General features: G+C 42.2%; 1 protein-coding gene across 1 annotated transcript in view; it reads right to left on the bottom strand.

Annotated features, from left to right (window-relative positions):
* Nucleotides 1-378: 378 nt before the first annotated feature.
* The window catches only part of RBM28 (RNA binding motif protein 28), a 31,995-nt gene continuing 15,763 nt past the window's right edge, over nucleotides 379-16,610 (bottom strand). The window contains exons 11-20 of the mRNA XM_033420363.2: nucleotides 16,033-16,106; nucleotides 15,102-15,237; nucleotides 14,581-14,645; nucleotides 12,618-12,776; nucleotides 10,591-10,740; nucleotides 10,204-10,278; nucleotides 6,761-7,020; nucleotides 6,088-6,187; nucleotides 3,398-3,549; nucleotides 379-2,727 (exon numbers count right to left, since the gene is read on the bottom strand). Coding sequence (XP_033276254.1) covers nucleotides 3,415-3,549; nucleotides 6,088-6,187; nucleotides 6,761-7,020; nucleotides 10,204-10,278; nucleotides 10,591-10,740; nucleotides 12,618-12,776; nucleotides 14,581-14,645; nucleotides 15,102-15,237; nucleotides 16,033-16,106 — 1,154 coding nt within the window. The 3' untranslated portion in view covers nucleotides 379-2,727; nucleotides 3,398-3,414. The remainder of the gene's footprint in view (nucleotides 2,728-3,397; nucleotides 3,550-6,087; nucleotides 6,188-6,760; nucleotides 7,021-10,203; nucleotides 10,279-10,590; nucleotides 10,741-12,617; nucleotides 12,777-14,580; nucleotides 14,646-15,101; nucleotides 15,238-16,032; nucleotides 16,107-16,610) is intronic.

Here is a 16,610-nt window from a genome sequence, read left to right as displayed (position 1 = left end):
TGGCCAGCACTCACAGAGGCATATTTGACCTCCTGCTTCCTCAGATGACTGAAGATTAAATACATGGTGAGAAGGGGATCTCTGGAAGCTTGAGGTTCTGCACTCTGAATTTTTAGCTGGAAAACCTCTTTTCAAGGCGAAAACATAGCAAAGGACATTTGGAAGTATTTCGAAGAACGAATTCACATGCACTAACTTTGTAACAGGAAGCTGCAGATCTCACTTCAAGACAGCTGAAGCAGAATCCTCGCTGCAGGCGAAGTCTAGAGCAAGGGACTGTACACCCTGGATCAAAGCAGTCTTCAAAACTACCAAGTCTCCCATCTACCCCCCTCCACACACACCCCCCACCAAAAAAGCAAAGAAACAGCCAGAACACAATCTTAAGACTCTTTATTTAAAATAAGTATCTCTGGGCTTCCCTGGTGGCGCAGTGGTTGAGAGTCCGCCTGCCGATGCAGGGGACACAGGTTCGTGCCCCGGTCCGGGAAGATCCCTCATGCCGCGTGAGCGGCTGGGCCCATGAGCCATGGCTGCTGAGCCTGCGCGTCCGGAGCCTGTGCTCCGCAACGGGAGAGGCCACAACAGTGAGAGGCCCGCGTACCGCAAAAAAAAGTATCTCTGAGTCAGGCTGCTGTATAACCAAGCAGGAAAATCTACTGAAACTTGACAGTTTTGATCAATGGCCTTCAGTCTTGGGTGTTAATGAAATGTTTGTTATTGTTGTTGCTTTTTAACCAAGCAGTCTGTAACTCCACTTTCACGTCTAATTCAGAAAACTCCATTTCATGAAACATCAGGCTCTGAAGTGAAGAAATGAGCATGATTCTCCTTGCATGAATACTTGCGAGGCAAGCGTTAAGAAGCTGCCCAGATAACCCATGGTGAGATGTCCCAGAGGAGGACACCGTACAAGCAATCTGGTTGTTGAGTAAGTGGATGATTCATCTTATTACTTTTTTAAAGAACTGTGCAGTGTGTGTACTTTTAAACTGTATTGTAAATCACACATTAATTTGTTCCACATAGGAACGCCTACACTGAGAATCATTACACTTTTTCAGGTCAACATTCTTTAAACATTATTTTAGCTTGTTTTATGTTATTAACTAGTTAATTATTATTATTGCAAATGACCTTATATTCTCTTTCTTAAAGGTATGAAGTGAGTGGATACTGGCCAAATAATTTATACACATAGGTATTTGGCTATGTTTGTATCAATTAATATAAAAACCATAAAATATACCCATTTTAAAATCGTATCTTGTAAACCTTTAGAAATAAATGTTACATAAAAAATAATTTACTCCTGTGCCTACCTTCTTTATAGGTAAGAAGACAGACCAAATTTACATTTTCTTTGTCCTTTTTCTTTAAAAGTATGTATTTATTTATTACATTGCCTGCAGAATTACATTTTCTCTTGTCTCTTTTCACTGACAAAACTGATAGGGGTTCTGGCACGCTATCCAGCTCAGAAATATTCTTGAGTAATAAAGTGAAGACAATATTGAACACGAATTCACCAAAACTGCCTCTGTGATTTAGTTCAATGCAAATCCTTTATGTATGCAGATTATATAATCCAATTTGCTATTTTTCTTTTGCATCTTTAAGCTTTCTAAATAGTTTCAAAAGTAAACTATCAGACATAAGATAATTTTTTGCAAAATTATATTCACAAATAACCATATGCTGAAAGTTATATATTAAGGAGTGACTTTTTAAATGAAAATGATACTAGTATGTGGATTTTTAAATATGCATAAAAAATGGAGTTTTAATGGGCAAAAATTAGCAGCTTAAATAGTAATGGGATGAACAATAATTTTGAGGTTTAAGTTTTGTTTTCCTTGGGATTCTTATCATATAGTTGTATCTTAAATACAGATTTAAGAAATTTAAAAAACATGACATCATTATATGATAAAGTATATGGAGAAATGCAAAATTGTCATTGTAAACGTTCAGCAATATATTTTTTTTAATTTAGTGATTCAAACATCATTTAATAAAATAAAGGTAAAAAAAAGAATAGAACTGTGCAGTAACTTTTCAAGCAGCTGACTGATGTTTTAAACACACTGGGCTGCTGTACCTGTCAGAAGAAAAAGCTGGATCTGAGAAAATCTGGCAAAGCTATCTGAAATGAACCCAATTTTTATCTATCCTAAATGTTCAGATTATTTTTAAATGTTAATTTATAGATATTTGTACACTACGGGAAAAAGTGTCTGGTGAGCAGACAGCTGGCCAAGGGAAAACAGATCAGAGGCCAGGCAGGCTGTGGAACTTCTATTTACACCTTTTAATAAAGTGTCTGACTCCCCCACAGAATACAGGCCATCCTAGGGTTGATGGGTTGCCGAGCTGCTGCCAGAACATTTCGAACTCCCCAAGTCGCACTGTCTCAAGGTAACTCTGGAGATACAGCCTCTGTCCTTTAGTTCTCTCCAAAAGGTTTCAGTATTTTCATGGTCTCTCTTTTACCCATCTTTAAACCAATTAAGGGCATTTCTGAGCATTCATTGGTTTCCCAAGATACTGCAATGAAATAGCCATATCCCTAGGTCAGCAATGGTTCTGAAGAAAGCATCACTTATTATGGCACCAGACTGGACTGGGGAATTAAGAGCTTTGTGCTGTATTTCCAACTCTTTCTCTGGCCATGCTCACTGCTCTCTCCACCACCGACCACCTCTCTTGAGTCCTCAGGAGGAGGTGCTGGAAGACAGGAAATGCAGGTTAGCACCACCCAGGCTAGTGTCTGTGGGCCACTGCCAACTGATTTCTAGTTAACTACCAACAGTTACCCACTCATTTGGCAAACAATTATCAGGTGTTGCTCCTGGCCAGGCCCCACGCCCTCAATTACTTTCCAAGTTTCTCCCACTCTCAAAGACTAGGTTGGAAATCATGTTTCTCTGCTCTTTCTTAATCGATTCCTGCAGTATGTAAGACTACATACCTGAATTAGAGTTAGGAATATCAAAAATGTTTATAAATAATAAAGGATTCCCATATATTAGAAAGGAGAGCCTGTTATTCAAAAAGCCACAAAATATCTCATTTAGAGAAGACACTTAACAAAATATACATCTTAAAAATTCAGTCAAGAATGCTTTTTATAATTGTTTCCATTTGAGCAACAGAGAATTAAAATGGATAAGAATTATAAACACAGCTTCACACAAACTATGCAAGAAGCACCACGTTTTTCTGAGATTCCTCTTTGTGGTTATCTAACCACACACGAGGGAGGGACCAAAGTTCAGATGTGCCCCAGTCGCAGTGCCCCAAAGTGGCAGTGCACTCAAGGAGTTTCCTTCCCTCAGTAAATGACATGGGGGAGGCGGGGGGGCTTTACCAAGAAGCACACAATCCAGCTTCTTACCCAGTCTGCTACCACCATCAACTGTCAAACCATTTGCTCCTCTTTGCAAGAGGAGCTCCTTTAGAAGGTCCCAATAACTTCTGCTTATATTGTTCGACCAGCTGGTTGAAGCGAATTTCTGTCTTATTTCCCTTAGCTTTCTTCCTAGGTACCTACAAATGAAAGGCAAGGAAACGTAAGATAATCGGTTTCAAGCATTAAGTATTACCTTACCCTTAGGCCAGCCAAGGGAGAAAGTAGGTTCAGAGATCTTGTCCACCACAAGAGGGACTTCCAGGCAATGGCCCCGCAAGAATCATCCATTGGTAAGAAATCAGATCAGGCGTGCCTAAGAGAAGGGCCCCACTGAAGTACCGTGTTTCAAAGGCCTCTCCCCCTTCAATTCCCAAATGTTCACACGAATCTCCTCCAAGATGAGTCACGGCCCCAAGTCTGGATGGTCTTGCTTGTTGCCCTTCCCCTCACCAAGAACCACAGGGTTTCAAAGAGAGCTCTATAAGATAGTCTGATGGGTCAGAGGCTTTCCAGAGACACAGATTTCCTGAGTAGGATGAGAAGCTAATGCTCTTGTACCCTTTGAAGAAAGGAACTAGGCAAGGAAAAAAAGAAAACTTGACTTCAAATGATCAAGAATGCAGGACCACCACTTTCTATTAAGAACTAGAGCTCCGGGCTTCCCTGGTGGCGCAGTGGTTGAGGGTCCGCCTGCCGAAGCAGGGGACACGGGTTCGTGCCCCGGTCCGGGAGGATCCCACATGCCGCGGAGCGGCTGGGCCCGTGGGCCATGGCCACTGAGCCTGCACGTCCAGAGCCTGTGCTCCACAGCGGGAGAGGCCACAACAGTGAGAGGCCCGCGTAGCGCAAAAAAAAAAAAAAAAAAAAGAACTAGGGCTCCTTGGAAGCTAATGCCAGGGTTGACGAAGAAATAGATAAGTTGGGACATCCAGTTGTACTAGGAAGTAAGGACACTATCAAAGACAGGATCATGTCAGAAGGACTCAGGCAGGAGTCAACCTGAAGGGGCTTCTGCTGGCCTCAGATGGGACAAGAATAATGACTGCATCTGACTGAAACACATCAAGTACATAAAAACTCAGGAATTCACAATACTAAAAAAAATTGTACTTGTCATCTGAGGAGGTTGGTAGGGCAACAACTCATTACTCTGGAATCTGATAAAAGGAAAAGAACAAAATCAAGCATTTACCCTGCCTTTCCTACACAAATGATATTTCATGGGAACCAAACAGTTGACGAGGGAAGATTCTTTTTTTCTAGAATTCTTCTTAAAAAACACAAAAGCGTTGATAAAATTAGAAAATTACCATTCTGCAACTCGTATTGAAATACGGATCTAGATAGCAATCATCAGTGGGTGCTAAGACCCTTAGGTGGGAGGCTGATGGGGGACTTTACAAATGGAGGGATAAGGTAGACAATTCCTAAACTTACTGATGAATCACAGCATCACTAAAAAATGGGGCAACCAGACACTATGCACCTTATAGTGCAATGCAACAGAAAGCACCACCTATGAAATACTCTCGCCAAGAAAACTGAACTTGAATCTAATCTAGCCTCTAGATCTAATAACCAGTTTGTAGGCAACATGGGGTGTTAGAGGAACAAGTTAAATGACAGCACAAGGAAGAAAGCAACTAAATTCAAAATGTAATACCTTCTAAGGCTAAGGACCTGGCTTATCCAACAAATTAACTGCATGGAAAAAAGCAGGGGTGGATGTAAGGAAGACTGGATATTATAGGGGGAAATAAAAGATTTAAGAGATTTAAAAATGAAGTATAAGGAATTCCCTGGCGGTCCAGTGGTTAGGACTCTGCGCTTTCACTGCCGTGGCCCAGGTTCAATACCTGGTCAGGGAACTAAGATCCCACAAGCTGCAGGGCATGGCCAAAAAAAAATTCCGAGTATAACATGTGGACTTTGTTTGGAACCTGATTCATACTAACCAACTTAAAAAATGCATTTTTGAGGCAACTGGGAACGTTTTAATATGGATTACATATTAGCTATTAAGAGCTTCTTATTAATATCATTAGATGTGATGATGGCATAATATGTGTTTGGGTATATGTGTGTTTAAGGCCTGATCAGCTCGAGATGAATTCTGAGATATTTTTCTGAGCAATATACCTCATTTCCACATGAGGCACATTTACAAGTGAAGTAGAATTCACTTTAATATATTCACAGGGTGGGGTGGGGTTGGGGGGTAGGTAAAACAAGATAATTGTTGAAGCAGAGTAACCAATACATGGGGTTCGTTTTATTATTCTCCCCACTTTTAGGACCGTGTACCTCCACATCCTCTAAAAAGCTGCAATCCTGTACCTAAGTGCAATCTAGAAGCCTTTTCCTTTTTTTTTTTTTTTTTTTTTTGCGGTACGCGGGCCTCTCACTGTTGTGGCCTCTCCTGTTGCGGAGCACAGGCTCCGGACGCGCAGGCTCAGCGGCCATGGCTCATGGGCCCAGCCGCTCCGCGGCACATGGGATCTTCCCGGACCGGGGCACGAACCCGTGTCCCCTGCATCGGCAGGCGGACTCTCAACCACTACGCCACCAGGGAAGCCCCGAAGCCCTTTCCCTTTGCACAACTAATCACGGCACAAGCGGCTGCCGACCCCAGCAGAGCTGTGCCATGCCAAAGCCTCGTGGCCTCCAGAACTTACCTGCTTGGAAGATAATTTCTGCTTCTCTTGCTTCCAGTGGTTTATCTGGGGGGTTGGCTTCTTGGGAGGGAGAGGCTTCATTTTGCCTTTGTCCCGTAACCTGAAACAATATGGTCAAGTGTCACCCTGAGTTCCTCCTCTAATTGGGACCCCTGAGATTTTTCTCAGCCCAAAAGATAAAATGCCTTTTCTTACTCTGGCTCTTTCTAAGCCCACGAGAAATCATGCTAAAAAGGGATACTGCAACAGAATGTCCTATGGCTCAACATCTGTATACTTCTCTTTTTGTTTTAGCTTAAAACCTCAAGGAAATCTCAAAAACCTTCAAATACTTAACAAAAATTGTGTCAAGATCGACTTCTGTTGACAGCACTAATCTGTTGTCCCAAACAGAAACCTCAGGTAGATGGGCCTCAGCTGACAGAGAAGAGGCCGCCATCAGGACAGGAGGAGGCTCTTCAGAAGAGAAAAATCATGAAAGCCCGCACCGGAAGGCTCCTCCGAGGCCCCCTCTGCCAGTCCTGTTCCGGCCTCCATTTGGTCCAAGAGTGACTCTGCTGGTGTAGAGATACTTCATGCGGGACTGGAGCACACTAAGCATCCCTTTCATCCAAACAAAGAGGAAAAAGGGCGAAGCAAGACAAACCCCCTGAGCCGCCATCCTGCCTCTCACCTAATTTTGGGGCCTCGGTGTGAGGGGAGCACCAGGACCTTTCTTCGCTTCTTCCCATCAGACAGCTCCACGTGCTCCACTTCGGCCTTGGTCTGGAACCCTGTCCACGAGACAGATCCTGCCTTCTCCTTCTGCTCCATGGGTGCCTTGCTTTGTTGAGGCATGTGGTTCTGAGCTGTTTTCTGTTGCTGTTTTTTCCCAAGCTCTGGCTGTTCTTGCTGGGGCTGCTCACCAGTTGCCGACATGGATTTCACTTTTTGCTGTATAAGACAAGGGAATGCCATTTAGTTACTGGGTGAGGTTTATTTGCTGGAAATATTCAGAAGAGGAATGAGCTGGTGAGAGAAGGGGAATTCTTCCCCCAAATAGTTAGAGACTATAGGAAAGTGAATGCAAGTAGTTCACAGGCCCTGAAATAGTAACAGATGGTTACTGGGTGGGGGACACAAAACAACCATTTCCCTTTCCACATGCAGAAATAGGGGAAAAGTACAGGTATGTCCAAAACGCAAAAGCCAGTAGAAAATAGGCCAGTAGCATGGGACAATTACCAAAGGTGTAACAAATGTATAATGGGAATGAGAAGAAAGAAGAGAAATATTTGAAGTAATAAGAGCTAAGGATTTCCAAACTTAAGGACAGACACTAAACCACAGATCCAGGCCAAAAACCAAACAGGATATTAAAAAAAAAAGAAAAAAGTACACCTAGGCATATCATATCAAACAGCAGAAAATCAAAGAGAAAACCTTGAAAGAAGCCAGAGGTAGGGAAAATACATTACCTACAGAGGAACAAAGTTAAGATTACATTGGATTAAAAAAAAAAAAAAAGATTACATTGGATTTCCCTTCAGAAACCATATAAGCAAGAAGAGAATAGAAGGAAATATTTAAAGTTTGGGGGGAAAAAATCACCAACTTAGAATACTTTACCCGTGTAATTATCCTTCAAAAGTGAAGGAAAAACAAAAACTTTCTCAGACAAACAAAAATTAAAGAAATCTGGGAATTCCCTGGCAGTCCATGGTTAGGACTCAGTGCTCTCACTGCCGGGGGCCTGGGTTCGAGCCCTCATTGGGGAACTAGGATCCCACAATACGCACAGTGAGGCCAAAAAAAAAAAAACTTTAAAGAAATTTATCACTGGTAGACATGCCTTGCAAGAAATACTACATGAATATATTAAGGGAGAAGAAATGACACGTCAGAAACTTGAATCCATATAGAGAAAGGAAAAACATTAGAGAAAAGATAACTGAAATGAAGATAAGGAAAAGATGACATGAGAAGGAAGACAAAGTATGTTACAGATTTATTTTGCACTGAAGTGGGGGAAGAAAAAGAAGATTCATGTGAAATTAATGTAGTAATAACAATGTTATTTTGTCCTTTTCACCTCAGAAATCTAGACAGGCACACTGACACAACAAAGATCTATTATATGCCTCTTATGTGCCAGTCTCTAAGTGGTAAGGGTACAGATGGACAGAATGAAGTGTCTACCTTTTAGCACTCACAGTCCAGTGGAGAAAAGAGACATTCACAAAGTAAAAAACTAAAAAAAATTTAAGGAACTTCATGAAGTACAAGTAATAAAGTCTTATCTCTTTTGAGAGAGGTGGGGAAATGCTACTTGTGGAATATGAGTATGGAGACTGAGTAGAAGTATCCTTGAGTCAGGGGAGAGGAACACTTTTACACAGAGAGATCAGTATGTACATTAAGTGTAGGCAACAAATAAGGCCACCTGAATTTTTTTTTAAGCCAGTAGCTATAGTATCACCTCTGACTTAGGCAGTAAATAATTCTATAACTACAATAATAAAGCTGCCTTGAATAATAACCAGAACTCAGGTTTTTCCAACCCAGGGCCATTGAATTAACCACTGATACTGCTCCTCTAAAAGTCATGCTCAGGGCTTCCCTGGCGGAGCAGTGGTTAAGAATCCACCTGCCAATGCAGGGGACATGGGTTCGAGCCCTGGTCTGGGAAGATCCCACATGCTGCGGACGAACTAAGCCCGTGCGCCACAATTACTGAGCCTGCACTCCAGAGCCCGCGAGCCACAACCACTGAGACCACATGCCACAACTACTGAAGCCCGCGCACCTAGAGCCTGTGCTCCGCAACATAAGAAGCCACCACAATGAGAAGACCGCGCACTGCAACAAAGAGTAGCCCCTGCCCGGTGCAACTAGAGAAAGCCCGTGTGCAGCAACGAAGACCCAACGCAGCAAAAATAAATAAATAAATAAAAGTCATACTCATGATATACACCATAAAGACACCAAAGCTTGCAAATGTTTGGTATATACACAAGTTAAGGTATAATATCAATGAGATCTGTAAGAGTTATGGTGTCAAGAATAACCTGGCCTTCTATGTCCTGCGGCAGGATGGGTAAGAGAGTGAGCAATGACTGTGTGCTGACTGTGTAGTATGCGAGACAACTTACACGCACTACCTCATTTAATCCTCATCAACCATGTAACATAGATGATGTTAATCCTATTTTTACACACTAGAAACTGAAGCTGAGAGAGGTAATAACTTGCCAAGGAACTCAGAAAGGGGCAGAGCCTGAGTTTGAACATGAATATTCTTGTTCCCAAAGTCCCTGTTCTTTCCTCTATACTACACTAGATTAAAAACAGTACTAAAACTATCAGGCATCACACTTCTGGAGCCATCTAAGAAGAAAACTGAATTATGGAGGAGAGAGCTGAAATCTACAGGTAATGTAAAACTTAACCTTGGCTATTAATTTTGACACGTACCATCACCAAACACTGCAGTACAAGCACTGCTGATTGGTAATAACATCAGTCTGATTCTCCTCTCTCCTTCCTCCCCGTTCTGTGGAGCTACCACAAGCCAGGCCAGCAGAGGAGAAATGGCCTGCAGAGTTCTAGGAAACTAAGAGTAAAGGGTAACAAAGAACCTAATGAGGAAGAGACCTACTTTAAGGGAGCAGAACCACAAACTGCACAAAACAGTTTAAATATGGCCCTAAAAAAATATTGTTTTAACTGAACTGTACACTTAAAAATAGTAAAGTTTATGTGTATACTACTACAATTTAAAAAACAAAGACAGGGGCTTCCCTGGTGGCGCAGTTGGTTGAGAATCTGCCTACCAATGAAGGGGACACGGGTTCGAGCCCTGGTCTGGGAAGATCCCACATGCCGCAGAGCAACTAGGCCTGTGAGCCACAACTACTGAGCCTGCGCGTCTGGAGCCTGTGCTCTGCAACAAGAGAGGCCGCAACAGTGAGAGGCCCGCGCACCGCGATGAAGAGTGGCCCCCACTCGCCACAACTAGAGAAAGCCCCAGCACAGAAACGAAGACCCAACACAGCCAAAAATAAATAAATAAAAATTAAAAACAAACAAACAAACAAACAAAAAAACAAAGACAGAAAAAACATTTCAGTTCTGTACCAGGCTGCGCTGGATCCTCAGTTCCTTTATTTTAAGTTTCCTTCGATCTTCCAAAGAGAACTCCACTATTGGTCTCTGTGGCAGAAGGGGACAGAAAGTCATTCATTAGATTTCTTAATCTCTGCGTGCAATGAGCTGAGATATCGTCCCACCACTACCCTCTTTCTTGCAAGTCAGAGGATGCTACTCACTTCACTCTACTTAAATGCAAGGGGCCAGTTCTGCAAGCAGTCTATCCAGTTTAGTGTTCCTTCTAATCATCTTATCACCTGAATCACTGATCACTCCTCCAACGCCTTGCCACTCTTACCCACCATACAAACGTCAGAGGGTTTTCCGCAAATGGCCCTCAGAGGAACATGTTCCCCCCCACAGGATGAGGCTCACCTTCTGAGGCCCAAAGATTTCTGGATTGTTGTTGATGTGGCGTAGGGCTGCCAGGGCATGCTCGTGCTCCTGGAACTCTGCAAAGGCATAGCCCAAGGACTGACCGTTAATTTTCCCATGAGCTCCTTTAAGGCCTCGCATTACCCGACACTACGAGTAGAACAAGAAAAAGAATCAGTAATTAGAGGATAAAGATCCTTAACAGCTTCAACAAGAAATCAGGTTATTGGAACAGTTTTCATATATATCACCATCACAAGAGTTTTACTGGAATAGCACTTACGAATGTCTGTTTTATTAGAATACACCTACAGAGAGCACAAAATGAGTTAAACAGATATTCTCTTGCTTTCTAAGAGCTTACAGACATCAACACAGACCTACAAATAAGCATGTAAATAAAATAAACTTCCCAAGGAAAAATTATAATAGCTAACTGTTGACACGACAATACACACAAGCTGAGAGGTACATGGTACTTGAGGTTGTATAAGTTAGCACTGAGGCTAAAAAGCCATCTGTGGATCTCCTCACTGAAGAAACCACTCAGAAAGGAAATTACTGAAGAAGGGAAGGATAAGGGCCTGATGGCTTTAGATAAGAAAGACAATTCAGGTATGGGGAAGACCCTGCCCAACATATAGCCTCAGAAATACAGGAAGGAGCTTCAGCTGTCTTTGCTCAGAGCTCAGATCCTCTCTGGCATGATTTTTCCCTAAATCCTTAAGCTGTAATAGGCATCCTGGGGCACCAAGGAACAGTAGGATATTTGGGGAAAACTGATAGTTTACGTGCTTTTACTGCTGGAAGCTGTAGTTATCATGTAACAGAGAAGTCTAGGCATTGGGTACACATGGATGCTGCATTTGGTGTGTGTCCGGTATCTACTCTGTGCCTAGAACTGTGCCGTGTACTGTAGGATAATCAAGAAAAGCATAAAATGAGGCTCCTATCCTCAAGAGGCTTACTATCTTACTGAGACACGATATTTACACATACGAAAGAATTAAAAATTCAATATAATGCAAATATTGTAAAACACACATACATTTCTCTAAATGATGGCAGGTGTTAAATGTGCAGACTCTTACTAAGCATGGTGGATGTTAATGAGAAATTACACAACTCACCCTTATGCCAGTAACAGTTGAACAGTTACCAAGTTTTACCAAGAGTGGTGTCGGCTACGTGCTGACATGTTCACATTCTCTCCTGGAATTCCCAGAATACCAATACCTTACATTTTGAAGAGGATTTCCAGGAGTAGGAAAATAGTTTACGGTGATGAATCAGAGCAAAGCAGATTCATAATATTGGCTAGGTTACTTATTCAATAAACACTAATCAAGAGATGGCTATGTGCCAGGTATTATGCCAAGAACTGGGAACAATGAGATAACGCCTGCTCTCTAAGGGCTCAGCCTGGTGGGGAGGAATGACTGGCAGACCATCACAGGACATGTAGTAGTCAGTACGATGACACAGGTACACAGGGGTGTTGTGGGAGCAGACAAGAGGTCTCTGTATGCACACAGAGCCTAACCAAGTCTTGGTGTGAATCCAGAGTCTGTCTAACACAACTGCTGAAGACCCAGGTGGCTCTCTATGCTCAGCACAGGGCACTGAGGACTCTTACTACAGGGTAAGAGCCTACATGGTAGTGAAATGCCCTTCTAAAGAGCAAAGCACACAGATTATTTTCTCAGCAAGAAAATTAACCTTACAGCACCTGGTATAATGCTGAGAACACAGCAGGTATTCAATAAATGCTTGCTAAATTAATTCATGAGGGCAGAGACTTCCTCACATTCTGCTGCAATTTGGTCAGATGTGAAAGGTAGTTCTTAGAAGAGGTAAAAAAAAAAAATTCAACCCCATAAAACCACAAAAATCACCAAACTCAGCCTTGTCTGCTGACTGTGTCGAAAAGAAAATCTGTCAATCTGCCAGCACCACAGCCTGAACGAAATACTCGATCTGACCCAGGATGAGTACCTGAGTTCTGAGTGGGCAGGGCCAACTCTCACCTCCTTGATGCGCACCCCCTTCTCCCCTCGAGCGGCATTCAGCAGCAGCTTTCTGAGCTGTTTGTCATCCACGGCCTTTGGGAGATTGTGCAGGCACAGCCTGGTCCGGGAGACAAAGATATTCTGGTCCTTGAGTTTCTGATGCTTCAGCAGCTCAAACTGAAAGAACAATAAATTGTTAACAATACAATCCACCCTTTAAAAATACAGTCTCATAATTCTCCAACAGGAAAGAATCATGATGCCTATCCAATAACCACACATCTAGAAAAAAGGAGGGAAACCACCCACCCTGCAGCCTTATGATACTCAGCACAGGGAAAGAAAGGGTCAAGGAAGCAAGATGATGGTGGAGAGATGATAAGATCATGGGCTCTGGAGTCAGACTGAATTAGAAATCCATCTCTAACTGGAGAAGCTACATAAAATTGTTTAAGCCTCAATAATTTCACCTACAGAGTAGAACTGTAGATCAAAATATAAGACCAATCTTTCAGTACTGATGTGAGGCTGCAATGAGGTAATACACATAAAATCCCAAACTCAAACCCGGCCCAGAGCAAATAAAAAATAATACTGTAGTTAACATCCATGCCAAGCCCTTATCTACCCATCAACTCAAACTAATTACTTAGTCCTTCCAAAAGGAAATGGAATTTATTTAAGAATTCTTGATAGAATATTGTCTTGTCTCAACTCTGCCACCTTGAGGCAAAGAAACGTCTCAACTCTGCCACCTTGAGGCAAAGAAACGTCAATGGCCATAGAAACAAACTGCGTCTAGAGCCTCCACTATGCTACACAAAGCACTGGTCCCAGGGCAACCTGTCTCTAAAGTGAAAGGATGACATTCTTCTCCTGATTTGTTTGTTAAAATTAGCTCAGTAGAAGAAAGTTTGAAATTAAATTTTTTCTTTTATCAAGTCTCATTCCTGCTGCTTCTTGTTTGGTAAAGGTACTAACAAATCACAAAATAAACAAATACCCTGGAAATGAATATTAAAAGGGCTATTTGAAGAGGTTATCATGCTTAAATTGAACAGTCTAATTTTTCTCCTAGGAAAAACTGTGCCTGCTGTGACTTACAATGTGTATAATCTAGTGAGCTTTTTGCTAGAAAAATTCACTCTAAGGGAGAATTAAATGTGTCACTATCACATTGTGATCAGAAAAGGGCATACAATGCCCCCCAAATAACCATGATTTCCAGATGTTCACTACCAAAAACAGTTGAGAACACTAGTCTAGAAACTGTACAGAGAAAAGACATGCTGCCTCTTGCTGTCACTATATTCTCATCTCTGTCTGTCATCTTCTGCACTTTCAGGTTCCATAGTTAATTCTGTTAATGATCATGCATCTTTACCATTCTAGGCTGGCTTAGCTTTTTGAAAGTAAGCTATACGGGCAAAAGTAAAAATTACCGGAACAAATATTACCGAGCAGCAAAGGAACTCAATAGCATCAGTTATCAGTAGAAATCCCATAACATAGTTTTCCTACTGGAGACACCACCCTCCCCCCATCAAAACAGACATCTTAACTCTCCCTTCCAAGACCCATATCTACACCTCCTTCCCTACTAACTCTAGCCACCCTGACCTTCCTTTCTTATGTTATTCTGCATTTATACTGACACCTAATTATATACAGCCCGAGCCTCTAGGGATCTACTCCGTGATCCAGAAGCAAACTATGTGGCAAACATTTACTGCTGAGCATTAGGAAAATAAAGAATAAGACCCAGTTCCTATAATGGCATATAATGCTGACATGATATTATGTATAATGCTGGCTTAGTTGCTGTTTCACCTGTGTGCTTGTTTTCTAACAACAGTGTAAGCAGCACCTGTGACCGATACTTGCTTGGCTCTTTGATGAGCATCTCTAGCATTCAATTATTATTATTTATGGATTTTATTAAGTCATGCAGAACATGAAGACTGGTGCCTAATCTACTCACTCGTTCTCTTTTGGCCATATCAGCAGCACTCACACCCTCTGCAGCCTTCGTCCCAGCACGAATCACTGCAGAAAGAGGGAAAAAGGCCAAGACATCAGCAAGGGAATTTTCACTGAGCAATAAGAGGAATGTGATTTGAATGATGCAAGCTCTCTGTACAGGGCCCAGAGGACTATGCTGGCCAGGACATAGTGGCATCTGGGTAGGTCCAGAAATAGGCTACAGGGCTAAGTTCTTGTCTATGAGCTGCTCTCAAGGACTAAAACTCTGAACATTTTGTGATTTTGTTCCTCTCCTTCCTTTCCCTCAAAGAGTTTCATGTACATGCCCAAAGTCAGAAAGGGTGAAGCCTTCCTAACAGAAAGCCACATCTACTAAAGTGGATTAACAATATATCACTGTTAAAGAGGACATAGGGTTTTTAATTTGAAACATGCCCCAAACATACTATTGCCAGGTCACTGTCACAGCAAGGGCCAGCTACTCAGAAGCCTGGTTCCCATCTCCCTGCCACCACTCACAGCCTTCTCGGGCCAGATAGAGGTTCCGGGTCCCAGTCGGCTTCTTCACCTTCTTTGTCCGGAGCTTTGCAGCCTCATCACGGGTCACTGCCAAGTCAACCTTAAGCTGCCGGCCATCCAGTTTAAGCCCACCACTCTGTAACAGATTGCAACCTCTCTTAAAATTCATGACGAGTAGAAACTAAGCACCTGACAAGGAACACCAAGGAAAGGGAAAACAGCAAACCCCAATTATACTGTGGAACCCAACCCCCAGGATGTTTTAGCCCAGCTGGTTGCAAGTAGATCACTGAGCCTAACAGTATCTAGCACAGCTGTGCAAAGGCCACATGTTCGTTTGTTTTAAGGGAGCTGATTAGTCCCAAAGTAGGCCCAAATTGAGGAAAATGATCTGTAAACTGGCAAATTTTTAGTATTCTAAAGAAAGCTAATGAAATGGTAGTATTAACTCTACTCAGGAGAATTTAAGAGACAACGGCAATACAGAGTAACTTATCTCAAAACAATTTATACTTGGTTATAGAAATCACAGAAAAATTCTCAATCACCCACACTTTCTCTCTCAAACATTTACTCCACTTCACAGATGGCCTTAATCCCTTCTTGTCCCAGTGTTTCATGTCATCAGCCTAGGATAGAGACTGACATACAGAGAGTGAACCGTAAATAGATTATTATACCTGTTTCCTCACCTGTAAAGTAAGAATGATTGTACTTACCTTATACACACCTACAGGGCTGATGTGAGGATTAAGTAAAGTGATGCATGTAAAGCTCCGTGCCTAACACACACTACGTGCTCAACAAGTGTTCACTTTATTATTATTATACCACTGACGATAATAATAATAAGGCTTTGTGCCAACAACAGATGTTGCCCCTGGGAGCCACTACTGCCTAAGTTACAGAGTAAAGGAAATGTCTTCCTTACCTCGGTCTCTGGAGAAGCAGCTTCAAGGCATTTCTGAGCCGCTTCTTGAGTCATGAACTGGGCAAATGCACAACCTGCACAGAGAGAAAAAACTAAGTAGATCCCAGACACCCATGGCCCACCAGGAATCCAAAGACAGCAACACAAATGGTGGCAGCCTGACACAAAGTGGAGGGGTAGGAGCATCCTCTTGTTTAGTACTATGAGACTTAACTAAGAAGCACTGTGTCAGGCACTGGGGGTTCAAAGACAGGTAAGATAGCACACTTGCTCACAATGAACTTTTATTATTATTTCCTTCACCTTTTCTAAGGCTTCTTAGAAACTTTAGTCTCACCATTCCACTCCTTAATAAGAAATATCCACAAGAAATCTAGAGAAATTCCAGCCTAACATTTAATTCAGTATCACTCTCTGTGTGCCTATCAGAGGACTAAAAAAATGAGGCAGCAACCACTTAACCCTGAAATTAAATTACAGATCTCACTGTCATCACAGTCACTGGGAGGCATTATATAAGGACAGATCTAGCTCTTAGAGTAAAAGTCCCTGGCCTCTACCCCATGAATACAGTTGTG

This window comes from Orcinus orca, chromosome 9 (genome assembly GCF_937001465.1).
Source record: "Orcinus orca chromosome 9, mOrcOrc1.1, whole genome shotgun sequence".
Classification (NCBI taxonomy): domain Eukaryota; kingdom Metazoa; phylum Chordata; class Mammalia; order Artiodactyla; family Delphinidae; genus Orcinus; species Orcinus orca.
This window is presented reverse-complemented; position numbering and strand designations above follow the sequence as displayed.